The sequence below is a fragment of the Pteropus medius genome, unplaced genomic scaffold (assembly GCF_902729225.1).
Source record: "Pteropus medius unplaced genomic scaffold, Ma_sr-lr_union100, whole genome shotgun sequence".
NCBI lineage: Eukaryota > Metazoa > Chordata > Mammalia > Chiroptera > Pteropodidae > Pteropus > Pteropus medius.
In genome coordinates this window covers 5,339,290-5,364,910 of record NW_024349796.1, presented here as the reverse complement: position 1 = coordinate 5,364,910, position 25,621 = coordinate 5,339,290, and the positions used below count along the sequence as shown (strand labels likewise).

The 25,621-nt window shown below is 35.8% G+C and overlaps 1 protein-coding gene and 1 long non-coding RNA gene across 12 annotated transcripts in view; both read right to left on the bottom strand.

Moving 5' to 3' along the window:
• Positions 1 to 25,621, bottom strand: part of CDC42BPA (CDC42 binding protein kinase alpha) — a 223,853-nt gene that overhangs the window by 147,771 nt on the left and 50,461 nt on the right. For all 11 annotated transcript variants that reach the window (XM_039883267.1, XM_039883271.1, XM_039883265.1 and 8 more), the window contains exons 3-4: positions 8,846 to 8,929; positions 1,236 to 1,331 (exon numbers count right to left, since the gene is read on the bottom strand). In XM_039883267.1, coding sequence (XP_039739201.1) covers positions 1,236 to 1,331; positions 8,846 to 8,929 — 180 coding nt within the window. The remainder of the gene's footprint in view (positions 1 to 1,235; positions 1,332 to 8,845; positions 8,930 to 25,621) is intronic.
• The window catches only part of LOC120619109 (uncharacterized), a 10,494-nt gene continuing 812 nt past the window's right edge, over positions 15,940 to 25,621 (bottom strand). Inside the window, exon 2 of the long non-coding RNA XR_005657360.1 lies at positions 15,940 to 21,450. This is a non-coding gene — a long non-coding RNA (uncharacterized LOC120619109). The remainder of the gene's footprint in view (positions 21,451 to 25,621) is intronic.

The window sequence follows — 25,621 nt, the reverse complement described above, 5'->3', positions numbered from 1 at the left end:
ACTTCAAAAAAATATGTAAAATTTTAAATAAGAATAGACTACTACGAATAAAATACACTGGGAAAATCATGCAAAGAAAAAACCCCGAGCACCTTTTATAGAATTTAAGTGTTTAGATTTAGTTTTGACTTATTTAAAAAGGAAAAAAAAAATTCATTAGAAACATTTCGAATTACCTAGGTAAAAAAAATTACGTATCAAATAAACAACTTATACTCTGTAAAATTCAGTGGTTTTCTAAATGACACTTGTATTTAAATAATGCTTAAAAAATAATGCTAAATTTTGTCAGCAAAAAAAATTAATAAGAATTTGACACATACAAAAATGATTCTTGGCCATTATCAAAAGACAAGAGATAACAAATGCTGGCATGGATGTGGACAAAAGGTGGGAATGTAAATTGGTGCAGCCACTATGAAAAACAGTATGGAGGATCTGTAAAAAATTAAAAGTAGAGCTGGCATATGATCCAGCAATTCCACTTCTGGGAATATATCCAAACGAAATGAAAACTCTAACCAAAAAAAATATCTGAACCCACATGTTCACAGCAGCATTATTTACAATAGCCAAAACCTGGAAGCAACCTAAGTGTCCAGCAATGGATAAATGGATAAAGAAGTTGTGGTACACACACACACACACACACACACACACACACACACACACACATGGAATATTATTCAGCCATTAAAAAAAAAAAAGGAAATCCTACCATTTGTAACAACATGGAAGGACTGTGAAGGCATCATGCGGAGTGAACTAACTTAGGCAGATGAAGATAAGTACTGTATGACTTCATTTATATGTGGAATCTTAAAAAAATAAAAAAACTCACAGAAAGATTGAGATCAGACAACTTGTGGTTATCAGAGGTGGAGGATTAGAGGGGAGGAATTGGAGGAAGGTGGTCCAAAGGTACAAACTTCCAGTTTTAAGATAAATAAGTACTAGGGACATGAGAACTGAAGTTAGCACAGCCGTATGATATACAGAACAGTTGATTAGATAGTAAATCCTAAGAGTTCCCATTGCAACAATACATTTTTTCCCTTTCTTCTTTTTTTCTTTTCTTTTTATTGTGTCTATGAGAAGACAGGTGTTAACTGAACTTATTGTGGTAATCATTTCACAATATATGTAAATCAAACCATCATGCTATAGGCCTGAAATGTATTCAGTGATATATGTCAATTATTTCTTAATAAAACTGGAGAAAAAAAGATTCTTACTAAGTTATTGTCATCCTGAAAAGCATAATGCAAAGTTGTAATCCATTTATTGTCTCCATTCACTAACACGTCCCTTTCTTCACGAAAACACGCTGTCTGAAAAGAAAAAAGGAATTTTTTTAGACAGTGTATATTTTATGTAAAACTAGGAAATATATTATGCAAACAATTGCTTAATATGTTTATTATACTTTCTGTTCTGAAAAAGGAACACATCCAATATTATGTGTTTCAACAAGTCAAGTTTTAAAACCCTCAGAAATTGGACAACTAGAGTACATTTAAAATATTTTATATTAAAAAAATACTATTATAGGTCAAAAAAATCAGGAAAATACACAGAATCATTTAATAACCATACTTCAACCTACCACCCAGATAATGTCATCATTTTTGCCAACTTCTGATGTTTTTAAGAAAATAAGACAAGTTGTAGCCTTCCTATTCCTATTGCCTTCTCCTCCCTTCCTCCCCTAATATAATAAATAATCTGGTTAGTATATGTTCTTCCCATCACACGCTTTAATCACACATGTATGTGTTCAAAAATAATAGAATTGTTTTGTGTTTTGAAAATTTCCATGAATGGTATAATTTTATCTATCCTTTTGCAACATGATTACTTTTTACTCAATCGTGACTTGTTTTTCTTTGTAATTGCTATGGTATTCCGTTGTTTGAATACACCAAAATTTATTTATGCAACCCTCCTGATCACGAAAACAGATTATTTCCATTTTTGTGTTATTACAACATTGCAATAAATATGTTTGTGCAAATGTACAAGAGTTCCTCTAGGGTATATATGTAGAAGTAGGAATGCTAGACAGAAGCATTTTCAACTTACCCAGATACAGCCAATTTTCTTTCCTAAGTGTTGTACTAATTACTACCCTCACCCCAGTATCTGAAATCTCCCCTGTTCTCACATCCTAAACTGCACTTGGCATTATTAGACTTTTCCGTGCTTGTCAATAGGATGGGTATGAAATAATATCTCATTGTTATTTTAATTAATGTATTCCTAATTACAGGTGCAGATAAATAACTTTAGATACGCATATTAGACATCTGAGCTTTTTAAATTATTCACTCCCTTTGCCCATTTTCTCTAATGAACTTTTTCTTATCAATTTGTAAGTTTTGATTTATTCTGAGAATATTTCCATATTATAAAGGTATATCTTGGAGAAAATCAGAAACGTGTAGCTAAAAATAAAAAATAATACACATTATTCTATAATATATCATCTTTAAATTCTGAATTAAAAGAACCACTATGCCAGAAAGTTCAAAAAAAAAACTGAAAGGTAAAGTAGAAACTAAAAGTCTCCCTGAGTCATTCATGCTCTAATGCTTTCATTGTCCACTTGCTGTGTCCAGAGGTCCTATATAAACTCTGCCAAATATCTTCTCAGAAAACGCCTGTGTATACGTAAGCACGTACGTACACACACTCACTATTCATATGGTATCACATACCCCCTTATCTTTTTCTTTACACGAATGAGATTGCAGCACTATGTAAGTTGTTTTTTCAAGTAATAACATATCTGAACAGCTTTCCATACCAGTACATAAGAGACCTACCTAATTTTTCTAATGGCTACACCATATTCTATATACACCAAAAAATCATTATATAGTACTCTATATAGCAGATGTTTAAAAATCTATTTCCCACAAGGTAAATTTAATAGCTATGATACACAAAACAATGAACATGATCTGATTTACTCTAATTAGGTACCCTAATTTTTTCCATGTATTTTCCATTAATTCTATTTGATCAAATAGAATTTCCAAAGCCATGCATTAAATAGCATCACCAGAGGAAATATTAAAAACAATTACAGCATAAACCAAATGAATGGGCAGCTTTATCCTTCAATAAGATTATTAAAGTCTACAACATTATGCTTTGGGCTCATTTTAAGGTAAAAATAGAATCACTTGACATATGCACCACTAAGTTCTCTTTTAGAATTTAAGTGACCTGGGGTTGTGGTTTGCTGCTAACATTTTAGAGAAGTGGCAAAGGCTGTCAGAGCCTATGAGACCCCTTTCTCCTGGCTTCATCTTATTATCCTAGCTATCTGGAATTTTAGAGACATTCCGGCTAGAATCTAATAAACAGCTGATTGATGATCCCAAATTAAATAAAGCTCCAAAGACTTTTTGTCACCAGAACAGATTAAACTTCGGTAGATTCTAATCTCTTCTAAAATGTTCAGTGAAAAAATAAATTATTTTTTTAAAATATATAAAATAAACTGTTTATGACATAAAACTTCAAACATATACAAAAGAGAACAGTAAAAAAAGCTCCTTCCCCCAATGTACCCATTAACCAACTTCAACAATTATTTTATTGTTCAATCTTGTTTCATCTATAGCCCTACCACCCTCCCTTCACGCACATACGTGTGCACGCATGTGTACACTCAGGAATTTTTTTTTAAAGTAAGTCCCAGACACCATATGACTTTATCCATAAATATTTAGGTTAAACTATTCCTATTAACGTCTCAGATACTAAGTTTAGATGTGAGTGCAGTTCTCTTTTTTGCTTGAGTGTGTCACATCATCCTCAGCTGGTTGTCACAATGAGGGGAGGTGAGAGGTAATGCTACTGGCATCTAGTGGGAAGAGGCCAGGGATGCTGCTGCATATCCTACAATGCACAGGGCAGCCCCACAAGGAATTATTTGGCCCCAAATATCACAAGTGCCACTGTTGAGAAATGCTGTTCTAGATCAATATTAAGCAAACCATGCTGCATGGATACCATGGAGCTCAAAAAGTTGAGCTCAGAATTTAACATGGTAAAACATCTATTTCAGTTACCTTTTTTAAAAAACTTAAAATTTTTTTTAAAATATCTTCCTGTAAAAACAATATCCCCCTTTAAAAACAGAGGGGTTACTAGAGACTACACGACCTCAGATTCTGTCACTCAGTTTCTATTCAACCAAATATCCTGCTTGCCACAGTGATGGTTTTGACCATTTTGCTGCTTTATGTTTTTTAATATTCGGTTATATATTGTTTAAATTTTATCTTTTATGAGCTATTGGTTAAAGAGAAAGAGCAACAGGACTACACCTATGCTGAAACAGAAGTTAATATGGATGAGAAATGAAAAGCAATAATTCTACAAAACTGCCACACGATGCTCTTCCCTAGATCCACAGGTGCATTCCACGGATCAACATTCTTCTACATTCCTAACGGCACATCGAAATTTCCTGAATACTTGGAAATCATGTGTTAAAATGAGAAAATCCACTCATGATTATACGTACCCTGGTTTCTCATTTATTAGTAATAAAGACTTCTCTCACCCATAAAGTATTATCAGAGAAATTCTTTCAAATAGGAACTGAATCATTCTAGTCTAATATTTGGAGGGGGGAAGCCAAATTTTTTCATTTTTAAAAAATAAATAAACAAGTGGAATTTCAAATTGCAAAATACAAGAATTCCAATATCAACTCTTCCATATCAAAACGGCAATTTACTTTTAAACCTCCACTTTAATACATGTTTAATGGCTGAACCAAACATAAGATGCCATTTTTTAAACTTATTTGTCAGCAAAAAAATTTTTTGCAAATTCAAGAAAGATAAATCACTTGATAACATCCACAATTGATAAGTGAGAAAAAAAATGTTTACATGCTTTGAGTGCAAAGATATACTGATCCAATGTTTTCAAAAGACAATTTGGCAACAGCTATAAAGTTTAATGTATACCCGGCCCCCAAACCCAGCAGTTTCACTACTAAAGAGTTTAATCTGGAGAGTGGATAACATGTCAGCACAACATGAAAATCCCTCAGTGTAAAAATTATTCCTAAAATCACTTCAACCTCAGTATATACAAACTGGAGTGCTTCAGGGTAGCTGACACCAATGACTCAGATTGACAGCATTTCACGGTCCCTTGCATATACTTCTCGGGTGGCACGACTAGTTCTGATGCAGCACTATTTTCTCTCTTGTTTTGAAATTCTCTTTGCCAATCACACAAAGATTTGGTGAAATAACTGAATGTATTGATAGTCTGATTCCACCTTACTAAGATTTCACATTTGGAGTAAACTTGCAAAAGGTACGTATATAAAGATTTTCACTACAGCATAGTTCAAAGTAATACAAATGTAAAAACAATCTAAATGACCATCAATGGTTTTTTAAAACTCGACCTACTAAATAATAAATCCATTCAGTATATTTAAAAGAATGAATAAATCTATAAATATGGAAGTGAAAAAATCTAACATTATTAAATGATCAAAGCAAAAAAAAAACAGTCTTTTAATATGATTTCACTATAGTAGAATTTTCTATTAAGGATAAATAAGAAATCGTTAATAATTATTTCTTTGGACAGAAAGATCGGATATCTGGGGAAGAAAGGGAGATTTCATTTTTTTGCCTATTATTTTCTGTAGTACTTGCATTTTTTTAATGTAGGTGGCAGATCAGGAAACAGGCAGATCAAATCTAACGACTTCAGTCAATCACTACTACTCTGAACACGACGACGATACCGCCACCCCTGGCACCAGCAATTATAAAAACAGTAGGACGGGGTAAAGATAACAAAAACAATAAGGCACAAACCAGGACTATCACAGTTAAACTAAGAAATATTATTACTCCACTTATAACATAGAGACCATCATTATCTTCATTTAATAAATGAGATAACTGAGCCTGAAAAAGGTTTAACTCTAGAGATGAAGTCTGTTTCTGTAAACTATACTGCATCTCCCAGTGAAATGAATAGGGCATCTCCTACATGAGTGAAGTCGGTAAGAGCTGAATAAATTTGAAGAGAAGGTAAAATTTACAGCAGACTGGGTGAAGTTAACTAAGAGTCGATGCACTAGCAAAGTTTGTAAATGATGAACCTGTAGAGATATCAATCTCTATAAGATTATTTAGTAATTATTCAGCTGCCCAGATTTGGAAAGAGGTCTACTAGTACCTTCAAATAATCCCTGTCCCACTAATTATATAATTGTTATATACCTTAAATAAGGCAAATAGGTTAGAGGTAGATCTCTGAAAAATTGTTTTAAAACATCAGCAATACACAGATTTAAACACTTTTAAATGCTGCTGCTCCTTTTTTTAAGTTTTTAAATTTTTTAAGCATTGTTAGTAGGCCCAGGTTTCCAAAGTTGAATAAATCATGGTCAGAATGTGTTTCTTTTTAATGTTTTTTAAAAAATTGATAATTCAAGCACAGAAATTCAATTCCATTCTACACTAAAATGAATCCCTCTTTTAAAGTTTTGATGTAGAATTTCTTCCTGCAAGATGAAAGTTTCAGATAGTCTGAGGAGAGTTCCTTTCAAATACTGAACTAGCCTATCTGCACCTTTGTTCAAGGGGCATACTGGTCTTTAACTTTCTTTGCATGGTCCTTGTCTGATTTTTCCATCTGAATAATACTGACTTCATAGAGTAAGTGCTGCTCCATGGGATCCCGAGGTCCCTAAGGTCCCTGGCTGGTCCACCTTCTTCTCTCTGCCTTTCTAGAAAGTAAAAACTTGTCTTTCAGAGTTTTCTCATGTTTGTTTTATATTTAATGCGCAGGGTCTTCAGTTGTACTTAGTGGGAGGAATAGGGAAAAGACTATCCCTTTCACCTTGCCCCAGAAACAGAATATATTAATGTTTTTTAGTTCAACAAAATAATAATTTTCAATGATCCCTTGTTTTATCTTCAATTTGCCACTTCTTCCAGTCAGCAATGAAAGCCAACTCAGACATCCTTCCTTTTTACAATTCTGCCCCAACGTATCCAACTTCATAAAAAATAAGTAAACTTTAACTCAAATTTTAAAAAGTTCTAACTCTGAAACATTAAACTGACTACAGTTATGATTTCCGTGAAATAATCAGAACATAATTATTTATTAGTTCTTAATAAGACTGGTTGCTCCAGCTGCCGGCAAGACTATTAACCCCGTCAGGGTTTGCTTCAGCTGCAGAAAACCTCCAAGTCCAAGGCCATCTCCTTCTAGAAGTAGCCTGTATCCAAAGACTGACTGAGACAGGTGCATAAAGATCAGTCATTTGGCCCAATGGACCAAATGGTCCATCTGGTCCAACTCTGAAGGACCATTTCTGCTCCTCAGCTCCCTGTCACGTCAACAGAAACTCTTGGGACAGCTGACTTCTCCCTGACAAATCATGTTTCACCTCTTTTCCTTTCTATAGGTGTCACTTTCAAAAGAACTCCCCAATAAATACATTGCCCATTACACTCATCTCAGTGCTTACTACCTGGAAAATCTAAGCACTGACAGAAAGGCAATTCTCAGGAAAATTCAAAAGGAAAGATTCAAGTTACTGAATATACTGGGCACTGGCACATAAGCCAAAGAGTGACATAAAAGTTTCCAGATATTTTTTAAATAAGATCCTATACACAGTGATTACCTGTGGGAGGCAGAGAGGCTGGACTTGAGTGGGGTGTAGTGTAGTCAGAGAATACTTTAGCTTTATCTGTTATGTGCTATTATTATTAGTTTTACAAAGAATATATTGTATTTCACTTGTGGGGCTTCTTTTAGGAAACATGTAGGAAAAAAACTGAAAGTAAAAACTTGCCAAAAATTAATTCTAGGTAATACAGTACAAGTGATTATTAGTTTCTTCGTGTTTTGTCATATTTTTCAAATTTCCCAAAAGAAAGAAATACTAAGGTATTTGCTTTCCCACCATGTCATGGGAACATTTCTGCTTTGCCCTCTATGTCTGGGTTTTTTCAGGCTGGGACAAGTACTAGGAAGTAAAGCTTTCTAAGGGCTAATTTCTCATTAACCGCGTAAGGATCTACTAACCTCCAGGGCCAACACTCAGCCTACTCAGCAGCATGACCTTTCTACAAGTTAAAGTACTGAAACCCTTCCATACCAGTAACCTTTGCTCCCTGGGGCCCAAGGGCTCTACCCCATCTAGCCACTCGCTGTGACCCAGCAGGGCAGACCTCCAGAACCCACTCCAAATTCATGTGCAATGGCAGTTCTTACCAATGAAGAGTTTTAACATCACTCCAGTAAATGGTCTCTCAAATCTAGAACCAACATAAAAATGCTGACACTTCTTTCAAGAATAGATTTTACCATTATTCTTTAATAATATAAAGCAAAAACAAATATAACTTCATTACCCGGAGTAAACAGAATTCCTAGAGGGCATATTCAGAATATCTGCTGACTTTTGCTTGGAGCAGAATACAGATAAATACAGAATGCTATAAAAAAATTATGTTAAGCAGTAAATCAATCATTATCAAATTTTTTTCCCAGAAAAGACACTATTTCCCATACATCCTTTTAACATAAATGTGTAAGCCCCACATTACAAGGGTTTCCATTTCATTTTCAGACAATAATGCATTATAACTTTTATCAAAACTATATCACAATTATGAATTGTTGAATTTGTCTCTTAGGCTTTAAATTTAAGGTCATCATAGATAAGATGTTGCTAAATGATATTTAAAGATCTACTGACCTCTCTAATTTTACAGTTCTCTAAAAATACTTCTAAAATATTATTTAAATATTCTAATAATTAGAATCTTACCTCGGCTCTTTTCAGCATTTCCCATTTATTCAATATTTTCATGGCAAATACCTTATCTGCATTTTTTAGTTTCACTACAGCAACCTAGAAAAGGAAATACAATTTTTAAAATATAACAAATAATACTTTTTTCAGTCATCCATTTTCCTTTTCCTCTCTGTAAAAAAATAAATACGAAAATTATCAATGATTTCCATGCAGTTCAAATTCTAAGATCCTAAATCAAATAATATTGTCAGTTGAAAAAGTTACATTAGTAAACATGTGCCCAAGAAATAACTATTTTTGAATACTGTATAAGTTGGTGACTACATACTGTATCCTCCTTTTCAAGTTTTCTGCCTTGGAATTTAAACTAAACATCTACTATCACCAAGACATTGGCCAAAATGTACAAGATGAAATAAGTAGAGCTTACTGAATACTGCATGCCAAATTCCAACACAATGCTACAGGAAATGCCTGCTGTCAAAACAAATGTTTTGGTCTACGGCCATGCTACCCTGAATGTGCCTGATCTCGTCTGGTCTCAGAATCTAACCGAGCCTGGTCAGTACTTGGATGGGAGACTACCTAGGTGCTGTAGGCGTTAAAAAAAAAAAAAAAAAATGTTTTGCAGGAACAATATAAAATAAATGGAAAATTATATTAATTTTCACATCACACATTCTTACACACTACACCACAACTCCCAACACATACACATATACCCTTAAAGATCAATTAAGGCTAACAGCTCTACATAAATTGTAGACTTTATACAATCTTTCTCACACAAAAAAAGGAACAGATATTTCTATACCTTGTATTTAAGTTAGAGATCAAAAAAACTATCAAAAACAAATAAATATGCCCCCATTTTCACCCTCCTGTTTCTATTTCTCTGCTTCGGTTTGATTAGATGATCTCCCCTCCAGCTCACTGGGGATGCTAAAGGGCTAAGACTGAACTACAGAAGAGGAGACGGAAGTTGTTTCCAGTTACTGGGGGAGAGGTAGGGGGTTGATAAACACAACCCTAATATGCAGGAGGAGAGAAATATATATAGCATATCCTCAAACAGTTCAAAGGGATATTTCCAAGAATAGAGAATAGGTTTAAACTCAAGTGCCAACATTTTAAAAATCTTAATAGCAAATGTACATAATGGGGCATTTAATAAATTTATATTTGGATCAAACTGCAATAAAAGTAATATGTTCTCATAACTGAAATCAATGTATAATACTGTAAAACTATATAACTAGAACATTCCTTGGTAATTGTCATAAATGGTTATAATGGCTGTGATTGTTTTTTCAATTAAAATTATAAGAAGGAAGAGGAAATATTTCAATTTCAAATGTAATCACTTAGTCGTTAGTCATATCTCCAGAAATGATGGGCTAAATTGTTCTCTCAGTGAGCTCATGCTTAAAGAAAGGAGACTGTACAAGACATAGAAACAACCTAAATGTCCATCGACGGATGAAAAGATAAAGAAAATGTGTGTGTATGAATAGATGTATATATGTATGTGCACGGGTATACACAGTGGAATATTATTCAGCCATAAAAAGTAGGAAATCCTGCTTTTGTGACAACATGGATGAACCTGAAGGCCATTATGCTATGTGAAATAAGCCAGACACAGAAATACAAATATTACATATCTCACTTACATGTGGAATCTAAAAAGGTCAAACCATGGAAACAAAGAATAGAATAGTGGTTGCCAGGGGGTAGGAAGTGGGGGAAACGGGGAGATGTCGGTCAAAGGTACAAACTTTCAGTTTTAAGATGAATAAGTTCTGGGATCTGATGTATAGCCTTATTGTGGTAACCATTTCACAGGATATAAATGTATCAAATCATCGCTTCGTACACCTTCAACTTACACAACAGTATATGTCAATTATTTCTCAATAAAGATGGAAAAAAAGAAAATGGGCTATTAATAAAAAGCAAAGAAAACCTGAAACATTATTTCACTAAGATCTCTGAAAGGCTGAAAATACAAGTTTACCTACTCTGGAGACTCAAGTTATATGTTGCGCAATTGGGAGTGCAAATGGGCAGAAGGACAGGAGCACTGAGCTACGTCCCTGCACGTAGCACAAAGAAGAGACGTGGAAGCCTATTACCTAAGCCCTCGCTCTCTTACTCTGATATAGGGAAGAAAGACTCCAAAACTTAGATTTCCCCTCCTCAGATCACGTAGTGAGAAAAATATGCTTAGCACTATATGGCTCACCAATTTCCTATGTGTATGCATATGTAAGTACCTGGTGACAACTACTGCTAGTATCCACCAACACATATGGAGTGTGTTCTAAATGCCAGGTACGCTTCTGAGAGTTTTATGCAGGTCCACATTCCCTTACCTGCAATACTAAAAGTCAGAAGGTTTTCACAATCCATTTGGCAGCATGTATTGACATCAGGCTATGACAGTTTTTTTTTTTTTTAAATCTCACTTACTGTAAAGACAAACATGCTTCACTGCAGAAACACTAATGCATTTGTGTATGAGCTGCTGCTCCAAACCCCAATAGGAATGTTACAGAAAATAGTGGATAGGCACTAAATTATCTTCCGAAAATCCAAAAAACTATTGCAACCAAAACCACCTCTGGATTTATGGAGCTGTGCAGTAGAAACAAACTAACATTTACTGAACATGTCTGCACTGAGCTGGCATTTACTGCGGCTGCTCAGGGTAGAGGTGACAGCATGGACTCTGCAGCCAAACTCCTTGGGTTTGAATCCTGGCTCTCATGAGCTATACAACTCTGGACAAATAAGTTAACTTTCAAAACTCCAGTTCTCTCAACAATGTAACAGGGTTAATAACAGTACTTACCTTATATAGTAGTAGTAAAGATTAAAATAATAGTATAAAGCTCTTACAACAGGGTCTAGCACTTAGTAAGTGTTCAGTGAACACTAAGCACATCACAGCCCAATCTCCATCCTTCGCTCTACCACTAATAGATGGCAGACCTATTACTTCAATTACTACCCAATTATTTCAATTTCTTAACTATAAAATAAGAAATTTTAATCTTTTCAACTTCTAACTTGCCATAATTTTATACTCATGACACATACATATAAAAATATACCTAGAAATACCCTCGATTGAAACTATATACAAATAAAAATTAAGCCACAATATTTACCATAGTATAGTTTCCCATAGTAAAATAATGAAAAATAACTTAAATATTATGAAAAAAAATGAAACTGACTAAATATGATGTATCACACAATTTTAGAAAATTATTCATATTCCTGAAAATACTATTTAATAGGGGAAAAGTTCGCAACATACTATTTAAAAGACCTTTATTAAAGTCTGTACGCTATGATTTTTTGTTTACACATATAAAATATATACCTATAAACTTCTATGCCACATGTATATTGAGAAAGAGGTACGAAAATATTACAAAATCAGGTATTTCTTGGTGGTGATTTCTAGTACCTTTCTACATTTTCTGTACAGAACGTGTCAAATTCGAAGCATGGAATGCGGTAGTGGGGAAGACCACGCCTCATCTCTGTCATGAAACCACCACTAATCACTGAGGGACTGCAGTGTGGCTGGTCAGGGCCGAACGAGACCCATTCTACACACCTCTGTGGGAATCAGGAATGCCAGGCTGCTGTGGGGAGAAAAACATTCTCAAAACTACCGTAACAATTTCATCAGTTGCCTAAAACCTTTTCTGAAATGAGGTGGGGTGTGACGAAAGAGAAATGTCAGTTCAGGAAATATTCCTGAATTATCGAATTGATGACATGATGAGACAAGAATATAAAGCTGATGAAGTGATAAAACAAAAATTGATCTTGCTTTTCTCCTATAAACCTGCAGATCGTTTTTATGTTCTTTCAGAAGAAAACTTAAAAAAATGATTCTCCTAGAATGCTCACTTCAGGTTGCAGATTTCAAGAACCACAGCTAACTTGACTTATAAGAGGGTGGTATGTTAAATTGTCCTTTCTTATTTAATTTGAGCAAAATTAAAAGTATATTTAGTATGGGCTGGAAGATTATAAATTTAACCCAGAATAAAGATATATTTTTTAAACTACAGAGATGTCTTTAAAGACTTCATATTAAAAGCACTATGATGTTAGAAAAACTGCAAACACTATAGAAAAAAATCAGTAGATGACATGTGAAGGAATGAGGTCTTAAAGAAAATTTATGTATCATCATTTATAGCTACAATATATAACTTAGGAATAATTACACTATAATAAGTAGAATTTTGATATCCAAGAAATGTAGTTCTGCAAATCTAGTCGACATTCAAAATATCCAGAATTCACCATTCCTCTTCCGGTCCACCTCATTCCGAGTTACCATTCCATCTTGCCTGACTGTCCTACCTAGCCTCTCAGTTTCTGCCCTTAACCCCACAATCTATTCTTAGCATGCAGCCACAGTGATCTGCACAAACGTAGCTCAGACCATGACACTCCTCTGCTCCAAAACTTCCAATAGTTTCTGACCTGTCTCTGAGTAAAAGTCAAAATTCTTACCAAAACTTGTAAGGCCAATACATTCTGGCCCTCCACCCTCCAAGATCTCATACCACTCTCCTCGCTCGTCTGCTCCAGAAATGCTGGTCATCTCGTTCAATCCCGACCCAGGGCCTTTGCATTTATTACTCCCTACGTCTCAAACAGTCCTCCCGCACAGAGCCCCATGGTTTGCTCTCACCCCTCACTGAAATGTCCCCCTGCCCTTTCACGCTTTCTACCCATTTCCTTGCTTCCTTTTCCCCTTAGCTCTTATTATTTAACAAACTATATATTCTATTTATGTATTTTGTTTATTGTTTGCCTCACTTACTAGAATATGAGCTCTGTGAGGAAGGAATATTTTCATTTGTTCCCTAAGTATATGCCCAGTGCTTGAGAATCAATAGTACTCAGTAAATATTTGTTGAATAACGGTGGATGATTTGAACATATGTGAGTGGATGCACACAGAAAGCTGGAAGGCATCAATACTCTCAGCTTCAGGTATAGCACCAAACTGATACTGAAACTCTATTAAAAATAAGGCATTGTGATAAAAGAGATACACTTGTGCATTTTAAGATTACTAAGTGTGTAACAGATTATTCCAGCTCATGGTGCCCTCTAAACAATACGCATGACTTCTAAAGTCCTGACATCACAACTCGGCCCTTACTCTCTTTTGTCTGCTGTGACTGATTCACTATTTACTGCTTCATGTTTTTATCTCCTTTTAATCTCCTCTGTATAACATCTACCATCATTTAATGTTAATGATAATAACAAAAACAACTCCTATTTAAAGAAAGCTTACTCTGTGCCTGGCACTGGGCTAAGCTCATTACATACACCGCCTTATTTAATTTTTACCCCACTCTGAAGTGATTCTGGAGTCCCCCAATCTCTGATTACAGGACTGATGTTCTTTATTACTGTAAGCAATGAACATTCTGGGTCCTGAAGAGCTTCCCATTCATCATGCCTATGACCTTGACACCCACTGACATGTGATCACTGAATATGTATGGAAATCACTGTATTTGTTTTTTATAAACTGTTCTATTAGTCATCAGTTTGTGTTCAAAATATTTAATGAAAAAAAGGCTAAGTGTCTTTAATAAGCAAACTGAAAACACCACAAAGAGTTTACCAAACAGCTAGAGGTAGCCTCTCTATGGAGACACAATTTATATATACAGTAACAATAGTCAAAATACTTAAAAATTGACACATCATGGGCACTGACCAATCAGAACAGACACTGGCTATAAAACTACAGTATGCCCACACCAGCATACCCATGGACTGAAGATCAGGCCCAAGTATGCAGAGGCTACCAAAGGTAAATCATGCAGTATGACTTTGAACTTCTTTACTCTCCCTTGAATCCCAGGAGAGCCAGGGTACAAGAATTTATAAGGAAGAATGAATGGCTAACAATAATTCTCCTTTCAGACCCTAGGACTAGGTTTATGCAGATACATGAGGGCCTAGTTATAAGTAATTAGAGGAAGCAAGCTAATTAAAAGCTTTTGACACCTGAAGCAGGGGTAGCAGGCCAAAGCAGCAAGCTTTCACAACAAGCTCTGAAGCCCAGAAGCCTTGAAGCTGCCGGAGCAAGGCTGGAGCAGGCAGAAGCGGTGAGCCACCAGGAAGCTGTGGACAGGCAACACCCAGGGCGTAAGTTAAAGGTTTTCCTGAAAGCAAAAAGGAAAACCCAGCGTTAAGGTAAGCAGTAACTGACAACAACTGAGTCGTAGAGAGAAGGTTCTTAATTCGTAGAGCTGCTGATTTCCAATTATATCTTGCTCCTTTACTGTTTCCCATGAATTATGCATTTCTTGTAGGAGTTATATGAATTATGCTTTTATTTTCATAGTTTTATTTTTTTAAGAAAAAGCATAATCTATAGAAATGCTGCTCCTATCAGATATCCGTGTCAGAGGTGAGCCTATCCACTGGGTCTTTACCCTATTTATGAATTCCTGGTAGAAGACAAAATACTTTGGAGGAAATAATTATCTCTTTAGGTTTGTCTTTGCATTTCAAAATCTATTAGTAATTAATACTACAGGGTAAGGCCACCAGAGATATTTTATTCAAGAATGAAAAATCATAATTCTGCCAATACTACTTTTCTTAATTCATTGTCTTAAAATAAGAGTGAATTACCTGCAATCTGTTTGTTGCTTTTATTTTACACACTTTAATATACATATATCAAAAGAGAAAAAAAAGGCACCTTCTCACACTGAATCTCAAATATTATCAGTCATGCATTAAAACACTCTAAGTTGAATCTGTAGGTCTAATTGCATTGGCCTGTGACCAGGCAGGACTTATTTCTAGTAGACTAATGACCAGACTGCTGTCTTCTGCAGCCCACTCCCCAGCCCTGCTGCACCCCATCCGTCAGTTCTTCCCAGCATTAGGGCAAATATCACTATCCTTAACTATCTGCCTCATCCTAACGAGTAACGATAAGTAATTCTCCAGTGCTTATCTTTCTTTTAGTCTCTTTTATGGAAAAAAAGAATTGTATTAAGTATCTTTATTACTGCTCCCTTTTTTTTTTTTTAACCATAGATCACTCTCAACTGGGCCTAAAATCACCTGCAGTCCCACCTTTAATTCTTTGCCCTTTACCCAAGCTTCTAAAATGCCCGGTCTCACCCGGCCACCACCATCTACCCCACCCACCTTATCCACCACTCAGCCTGCAATTAATGAATGACTTGGTCACCTACTTCATCAAAAACAGACCTTTCACGTACCCTCGTACCAACTTTAAATAGTTCTACATGTCCACTTATCCTTACTTCTTTTCCTTTGACCCAAGGAAGAAGTGTCCCCACAACTTTTCAAGACTAATAGTGTCATTTGAGATACAGATCCTAGATCCTCCCATTCCTTTCTTTCTTGCCCTTGTCCCATTAAAAAGTTATTTCTGGACTTCAAGCCTCTTTCTTCAGGCTCCTGAATATCAACTGACAAACTTTTCCAAAACCATTGCCATCCAAAATCTCTACCACCATGCTACCTTCCCTTAAGGAATTAATATCACGTCCCTTTTCCAAAGGCGTCATTTCTCCATAAAGCACATTTTTAACTAGTACTTACTTGCTTTTTCCATTTGCTCATCATTTATTGCTTCTCAGCCTCTTTCAATCACCTATGTCAGTCTAGTTTCATTTCAATCTACTGGGCTGAAATTATTCTCTGAAAGATCAATAATGACCTTCCAATTTCCAAATAAAACATGTTGTTCTCAATTCTCATCTGCTTCAACCTCTCTCTCCATTATTGGACAATCAGTATACTCCCGTTTTTTCTTTTTTCTGTAACCTGCTAAATGTTGTTCCCCAAGGATCCCTACCCCACTTTCTTTACGTCTCTTCTCCTTCCTGACTTGTATTATATACTCCAAATGCCCTAGTTAATCCGTATATGCTGATGGCTCCTAAACCCTTATCTCCTAATATCTAGACCCATAGTTCTAGATGACGACTAGTCATCCCTAGAATGTTCAGCAAGTATCTCAAATCTAACAAGTCAAAAACCTGTATATGAAACTCACTTACTCAAGTTGCGTACCTCCATCACCTATGACAGACTTCTATCTTTAACTCTTTACTGACCCCCAAAGTGTCTTCTTTCCACTCTGTCTCTCCCGTCCACCCTTCTTTCTCACTAGCACTGGCCTGGTTCAGGCCTTCATTATTTCATCTGAAAAATGATAATAGGCTCATTTTTCTTTACCACCTTACTATATGGCAGGTGCTATGACAACTACTGAGGATACAGATTGAATAAAAATCTGAAAATCTTACAGTCCAGTGTGAGAAACATACCTAAACAGATAATTATAGTACAACATGGAAAGGAAAAATAAAAATAAGGCCCTCTAAAAGTCACAGAAAAGAGATCTCTGACCCAAAAGGAAGGAGTGTGGGAAGTGTGTAATATGTGAATATATATGTACGTGTGTGTGTGTGTGTGTGTGTATGTGTATGTTAAAGTTTCTTGGAGGAGGTGACTGACACCTGAGTGAACCTCAGAAAAAGGGGCCAAGTAGGTTTGGATAGAGAGAGGGTATATTTGGGACGTGGGGGCAGCATAAACAAGAAACCTCCATGTGGGGGAGGGCACAACAAGCGGTTTTCTTTCCTGGAAAGGTTTTCCTCCGAGCAGGGAATGGCGAGAAATGAAGCTGAAGGATCCAAACAATGGAGGCGTGTGCATGCCATGCTGATCAGTCAGAACCTTCAAACGCAGACAGCAGGGAGCTGCTCTTCAGAGGTGGCTTTGGCTACATCACTTAAATAGGTCTGCAGAGAATGGTTCTTAGGCAGGAAAAGAAATGAGGTTATGGTCGTAACTAAGGTGAAAGATACTGAGGACCTAACTACGGAAGAGAAGTACTTGGGATATAGAAGTTAGTGACTGATCAAATGTGCGGCCCAAGAGTGAGAAATCGGGGGCCTGCCTGTCTCTGGTCTCTCCTCTGCCTAAGCCTTCTCTGTGCGGTCACCAGTGGCGTCTTTCTAAAAGACGGCTGGGATCATCCCTGCTTTCTTATTAACATCTCAGAAGACTCTCACGCCTACAGAATAAAGTTTCCCAGTACAGCCTACCACGCAAGTCATTCAACTGCTTTGCCCACGTGACCTTCGATCCTCACCTTTTACCAATACCACCCGATATTCCAGTCACAAGGTCAATGACTGCTCCCTAAACAAAACGAAATGCACTAAGGGGTGGAAAGGAAAAACACCTCTTTTGGATCTTATAGAATTATCATAGAAAAATTTAAAATTGAAGTATAAAAAATAGAGGATCACAGATAACATTATTTCATAGAGAAAAGAAAAATAATCTGAAATTGTATAACTTTGTTCCTATCCTTTCAACCATCAAGGTCCTCCTCTAGGAAATTTATTCTAGAAGAAATGATTTAGAAAATCATTTGAAATGCAGTGAAAGCATTATATATAAAAATGCTCTGTAGGACATTACTTGTTATTTTTAATATAGAAAAAATAGAACAACCTAAATAGTTCATTCATTCATTCATTCTACAAATAAGTATTGAGCACCTACTACGTACTAGAGACCAGGTGCTAGGGAATTGCAGTAAACTGAGGGGGGGAAATCCTTATACTCAGGATTGTATAAGCATCTACTGTAGCTTAACATTATTGTTAAGTAAATCACAGACACGTTCAGATGATGGGCTTTCATGAAGCCATCAGAAATCAAGTTTACAAAGAAATATTTCAACACATGGGAAAAAGAAAATATTTGGTAAGAAAAGCTAGTTAGATATTAATGTTTATAAAACTATCCCAATTTTATTACCTATGAATAGAAAGAAAATAGTAAAGAAATGCCCCAGAATTATAGATCTCAACGCTGTGTCCCTTTCCCTCCTGCTGACTGGACTGTGAACCTAAACAAGGGCACAGAGCTTGTTGGGTTATAGTACACGATTAACAAGCATTATTTTAATTAGACAAAACATATAAGCGTGAAAGAAAACAAGAAATACACTTTTCTGTTTTTAATCTCTAATAAGGAAATTTATTATATTTGCAAGCACTGTGCTAAGTACTGAGAATAATGAATAAAAATTCAATCCTTGCCTTTAACTTACAGCCTCTCCTTGGCTAGAGATGGCCATCTTTCCATCTTTCCTCTGTCCATGCCTGAGTCCAAATTACCCCTTCTTATAAGGACACCAATGATATTAGATTAGGGCCCACCCTAATGACCTCATTTTAACTTAGTCACCTCTGTAAAGGCCCTGTTTACAAACAGGGTCACATTCTGAGGTGCTAGAAGTCAGGACCTCAGTGTGAATATTTTTGAGGGCTAGGGAAACTCAATTCAGCCCATAATACTTACCAAAGTTTTTTGTTTCCTGGTAAATATGTGATAAGCTCTAAAGCTCTCTTTAAGTATGTCACAAATTTTGAAAAGAAGCATTTTCACTCACATCTCATTATTTTATAATTTCCCTTAATATCTATGCTCTTATGTGAGCAAACACATGGGTCATTTTTAGCTGCCTGACTGATATTAATTCCTAATTTTATTAAGGTCAGAGATCATGCTCTGCATAATAATTTTGGGGAGAGAGTGGAGTGATTAAGGTACCTTTTGTGGCCTAGAATATGGTAAATTTTAAGAATGATTCATATGTGCTACAAAAAGAATGTGCATTCTCTGCTGGATGTAGAATTCTACATTTTTCTATTAGATTCAGCATGATAATCATGTCATTAAAATATTTTATATCCTGTCTGGTACACGTAGGTTCCAGAACCAGGTATTAGGACTGGACGTGGCAACTGCAAGCTCAGGGTTTCCACAGCTTCAGTAAATCCAGGGTCCAGGTCCCGAAGCGAGGGCCCCAGCCATCCTTTCCTGCCTGGTGGTGTGGCCTTCCACCCCGAGTGCAGCCCATTCCACACCCCTGCAGAACTGTTCAGTCTCCGTAACGAGGACATGAGCTGAATAAGCTGTTTCAGACTTCCCTGGATAGAGCCAAGCTGCCTCAGAGAGTACAGTGTGCTAAGAAAATAGATTTGCCTAAAAAACTTTAATATCCAGGAATAGTGGTCAACTGTCTAAACATTAAAAAGACATCATCAACAGAGCTCCTGTATTTATTTCTGGGAGTCTGGGCCATGAAACCATTTCTGACCAGTCTGCATTCATACCCATGGGAATGGCAACGTGGAGATGCTTGCAGAGTACAGAACCTATTGTATACACACACACACACACACACACTGCCATGTGAGCACCATTTCAGTGGCTCTCGGCCACCAGGCGATGGGAGGTGCAGAAATACTCCCAAGGGTGGCAAGTCCTGTGAGCCTGGCTATACTCCTTCCCACGAAGGTAACAAGCACCACCGCTGCAGTCTCCACTGTGTCCCTTACAGTGCCAGGATCACGGCTGAAATTCGCAAGAATGGCCCAGTAGAGGGAGCCTTCCCTGTGCATGCCCACTTCCTGCGGTCCAAGCCTTAAGTCCAACGAGTCACCTACGAGATAAAGAAAGGCCACTCCATGTGGGCTGGAGAGTAAAAAATACCACCCACTACAGGGTGGCTGTCAACTAGAAAACTGACTGGGGTAACAACTGCTCCTTCTAATTCTCTGAGAAAAGGGGTACCGTGGAATCAGAGATCATAGCTAGAATCCCATGTACTGATCAGTCCTAGAAACAAGTTTAGCCTACTTTAGCCTATCCGGCCAGCCTTGCCTAAATTTTTCGTGTTGGCTTTTGGTTTTATTTTTGTTTTATAATATGGCAGGTGTGGTTAACATGGTGATGGGGGCGGAAATTCTTGTATTTTTTAGTTCAGATAAGGCTGAAATGCTTCAACAGGGGTTAGTGTGCTTTAGAGACTGAAAGATGAGACAAGGCCGAGTCTGTGGACACTATTTGAGTTGATCTTTTCTGAGTTAAACAGAGCTCTCTTACACAGAAATCAATTCCAGACCATGGCTGCATCACAGCCGCCTCAGTGAGCCTCGCCGCTCGTAAGGCAGGGAGCCCTTTAAGTCTCCCGATGAGGACTTTCACCGACTGGTTCTCACGCCAGCTGCTCCACATCCTGCTGCAACCACCTCCAGCCAGAACATCTCCAGAGAAGGAGACTGAGGGAAAACCTGAATGAAGTCTGACCATTTTCCCAAAGGAACAGAAAATGGAATTTCTAACAGGGATTCAGATTCCCACATATATTCAGTACCTCTTACCAAACAGTTATTTTTCAGGTTTGGAACAAGTTAATAGGAGACATGAGAGATAGACAGTCCTCTAAATAAAGAAAGCCACTGTGTCCTGGGGTCCTTAAATCTGTTGCGTCTTCCAGTATTACATATTTTCTCTGTTCTTGTCTGTAACATGATTTCTTTTTCAAACAGAAGCTTTATTCGCAATGAATGTGAACTGATCTCGTGCATGAACAATACCAGCACTGGCTAAAATTGCTGTGCTCATTGCAGAGTATGAATCCGAATAGAATAGTTTAAAATAAAACTAGGGGGTTCCTATTAGGTATAGATTTGAATGACCTCTACTCTTTTCGTAAAACTAGTTTCGGAGAAACCACTTTTTACCATTTTTAAAAATCACTGCTTTACTCTGCCAATTATTTTAACACAGAATGGAACAGCTATGCCATTAAAAAGTTCTATTTTCAAAAAATAAACACTTCTAAGACTCGATTTGTTAATCTGCTTATCTTGCCAATTTCTGAGAAGGGAGAGTTTTAAAAGCTCTATCTTCAACTGTTGAAACTCTTGTATTCCCCTATGCAAATTCTATTCAGTTGCTGCTCTACATATTTTAAAGCTAATTTGTTAGCTCAACATATATTCCACTATTATTAGTTTCTTTAAAAAATTATATTTTTAATTGATTATAACAAAGAAAATAAAACAATTGTAGAGTTAAACACATTTACACAGTGAACTAAAATCCAGATCAAGAAACAGGACATCACAGCAACCCAGAAACCTGGCCACAACTTCCACCTCCCCACTAGAGATAACCAATATCCTGACTTTTATGATAAAATCGAATACTTTGCATTCTTTCCTATGTTGCCTCCTTCACTTAATGTATTGTCAGGTTTTAGAAACAAGGTTATTCTAGCTGGATAAAATGAGTTTCTTTTTCTATTATCTAGGGAAGTTTAAATTTAGAATTACTTTTTCCTTAAATGATTCACAAAACCTGCAGTTTAAAAAAATCATCTCAACCTGGAAAAAAAGTTTGAATGATTTAGATAATACATTTACATGCTTCAAAAATCAAAACAAAAATAAAAAGGATTCTCCTTTATAAGTCTCACCTCCATTCCTGGCCATCTCCATGTATCTCATTCCTTCGTGTCCCTGTAAAATGCTACTTTATGAAAGTGTAAGTATGAATCGTAACACTGCTACCTCTCTAACACTGTATGTGTCATCCTGCATCTTATTTAATTCACTTTACAATATACCCTGGAGCTCTCTCCACCAGGGCACAGTGAGCGCGTCCTTCCCCAGGTGCACAGCATCCACCATGTGCACACACCTCCGCTTACTCCACCTACTGCTGCGTTCTCCTGCTGCGTCTGTCTGCTTTTTCAGACTTGAACACTTGATCCATTATTTGTAGTTTGTCCCGTTATGTAATAAGGATTTTAATTGGATCCACAAAGAGACTTCCAACTGACTACGCAACTGTCTCAAGACCATTAAAAAGTCTCTCTTTTGCAGATGCTGCCTTTAGCAAATATTAATTATTAAATTATGTGTATTTGAGACCATTTCTGAACTTCTTATTCATGTACTAATAATTAATTAATTCATGTACTAATAAATAATTAAGAATCTAATGATTCTTAATTATTTTCACATACAAACTTCAGACCAGTCCATCTAATAATTAGCATATGTTTAGAATCGTTTAATCAATTAATTTAGAAAGAATTAACACTTATGATGTGGAGATTATAAATGCATTTTTCTCTCCTGTTACCTTCCAACTGTGGTTGTTTATAAATGTAAAAGTTCGTGATTTCTGTATATGTATTATTATTATTCTTAATTTATCTCTTTAATTCGTAGTAGCTTTCAGTTATTATCTTGGGCTTTTGAAATTATATTTACAAACTAAGGTTCTGACTCTTCCTTTCCAATTCTTATACCTGACTGATATAGACATTTTGACAGAAATTGTATGCCTGTGTGTGTGTGTGTGTGTGTGTGTGTGTGCGTGCGTGCGCGCGCGCGCACGTGCTCACACACATGCCTGGGTCACTCCAATTCATTTTTATTTGACTCAAATTTTTGGCAATTTATTTGATACCACCCTCTGGTTTACGCACTGGCAGAAAGGAAGAAGAAAGAGAACAGAGTTTATCAGCAAGAAGAAAACTGACACGGATGTTTCTGTGATAAGAACATTGAGACACTACTTAAAAAACGATAAATTCTTAGAGTGGGGAAGAAAAATTCCATACTAAAGAGCAATGACTAAGAAAATAATGCAAAGATGTCTGGCCAAAGAGTCAATAAAGAAACTGAAAGAGAACATTAAAAATATTCAAATAAACCAAAAGAAGGCAGGAAGAGAGCAACAGAAGAACAAGGACGAGGCAAATAGAAAACAAACAACGAATGGCATCCCTAAGTCTACTAGATGCATAAACACATTAATCACAATGGTTTAAACCATGGTCTGAAAAGTCAAATATAGCCCAATGCCTATTTTATAAATAAAGTTTTATTTGAACGCAGCCAAATCCATTCATTTACCAATTGTCTAGGGCCACTTTCACACTACAATGCCAGAGGAGAATAGTTACAGCACAAACCACATGAACTGAAAAATTTTAAATATTTAGTGTCTGGCAAGTTACAGAAAAAGCTTGTGAGCCTATGGTCTAAACAGTCCAACTAAAGTGCACAGACTATCAGAATGTATAAAAAAATGCAAAACCTAAGTATAAGCAATCCAAAAGATTCACTTTAAACATAAATGCAAAAAGAGAAGGTTTGAGCCATATGAAAGCTGGCTATATTGAGAAAAATTAGACTACAAGAATATTAAATACAAGGAAACATTCCATAACGATGAGTCAATGCATCAGGAAAATGTAAAAATTGGAAAAGAGTATGCTTGCAAAAGTGTATTAAGAGTTTCGAAATATATGAAATAAACAATGACAGGAGAAACAGACGTATTCACAATTACATCTGAAGACTTTAATACCCCTCTCTCAAAAGACTACAAACGAATGTAGAATAAAAATTATTGTCAAGTGCACATGGAATGTCCATATAGATAGGTTGTATTATGACCATAAAACAAATTTCAACAAACCTCAAAATTATTGAAAAATTAGAGTATAATGGATGACCTTAACAAAAATAAATTAGATGTCAATAACAACTCAAACAGCTGCCTAATTATTAAAGTAAATGATATACTTAATAACTCATCAATGAAAAGATATCAAAGAGAATGTTAAATGTTATATACTTTGATATAAATGATAATGAATATATAACATCAATCTGTGAGATACTTTTTAACTTAAAAAGTTAAAAAGAGAGAAAAATATACACAATTCACAAACCCAAAGTAGCTTTGTTTAATAATTAATAACACTGAAAAACCTCTAACATGATCAATCAAGAATAAGAGGAATAAAATGTATTTAAAATATCAGTAATGAAAGGGACTATCACCTCATATTCCACAGACATCAAAAAAATAGCAGATATTTTATGAACAATTTCATACGTTCAAAACCTTAAATGAAGTAGACAAATTCTATGAAAAATAAAACTTACTAAAGCTGACACATGATGAAATAAAAATTCTAAATAGCTCTATAATCATGAAGAAATTAAATTTTTAGGATTAAGTTCCCCAAAAAGAAAAAGCTATGTCCATATGATTTCACTGATAAATTCTATTAAACATTTAAGAAAAGAAAAATTCCAAATATACACAAATTTTTTCAAAAAAAAAAAAAGGAAAAAGAGCAAACACTCCCTAATGAATTTTATACATCTAGCATGACTCTAATGTCAAAATGAGACAAAGACATTCTTAAAAACAAGAAAATTATAGGTCACATTCCCCATGGATACAGATATGAAAATATTTAGAAAATAAAGAACCTAATAGAGCAATATCTCGAAAAATATAAGTCATGACCAAATGGAGTTTATCCCAAGGATTAGTTTTAAATATTTGAAAAATCAATCATACAACGCCAAAGACATAATTCATGAAAGAAAGAACTGGTAAGCTAGACTTGATTAAAATTAAAAACTTCTGGCCCATGAAAGATAATGTCAAGAGAATGAGAAGACAGGCCTGGGAAAAAATATTTGCAAAAGATAAATCTGATAAAGGAATGTTATCCAAAATAAACAAAGAATATTGTTAAACTTCAACAATAAAAAAACCCCATTAAAAAATGGACCAACAATATTCCCAGACACCTCGACAAAGATAAATACAGATGGCAAATAAGCATAGGAAAAGATGTTCAACATCATCTATCATAGGAAACTGCAAGTTACAATAACCATAAAATACTACTACATATCTATCTAATGGCCAACATTTAAAACATCAACAACTCCAAATGCTGATGAGGATGTGGAGCAACAGGAACTCTGATTCACTGCTGGTGGGAATACAAAATGGTACAGCCACTTGGGAAGATATTTTGGCAGT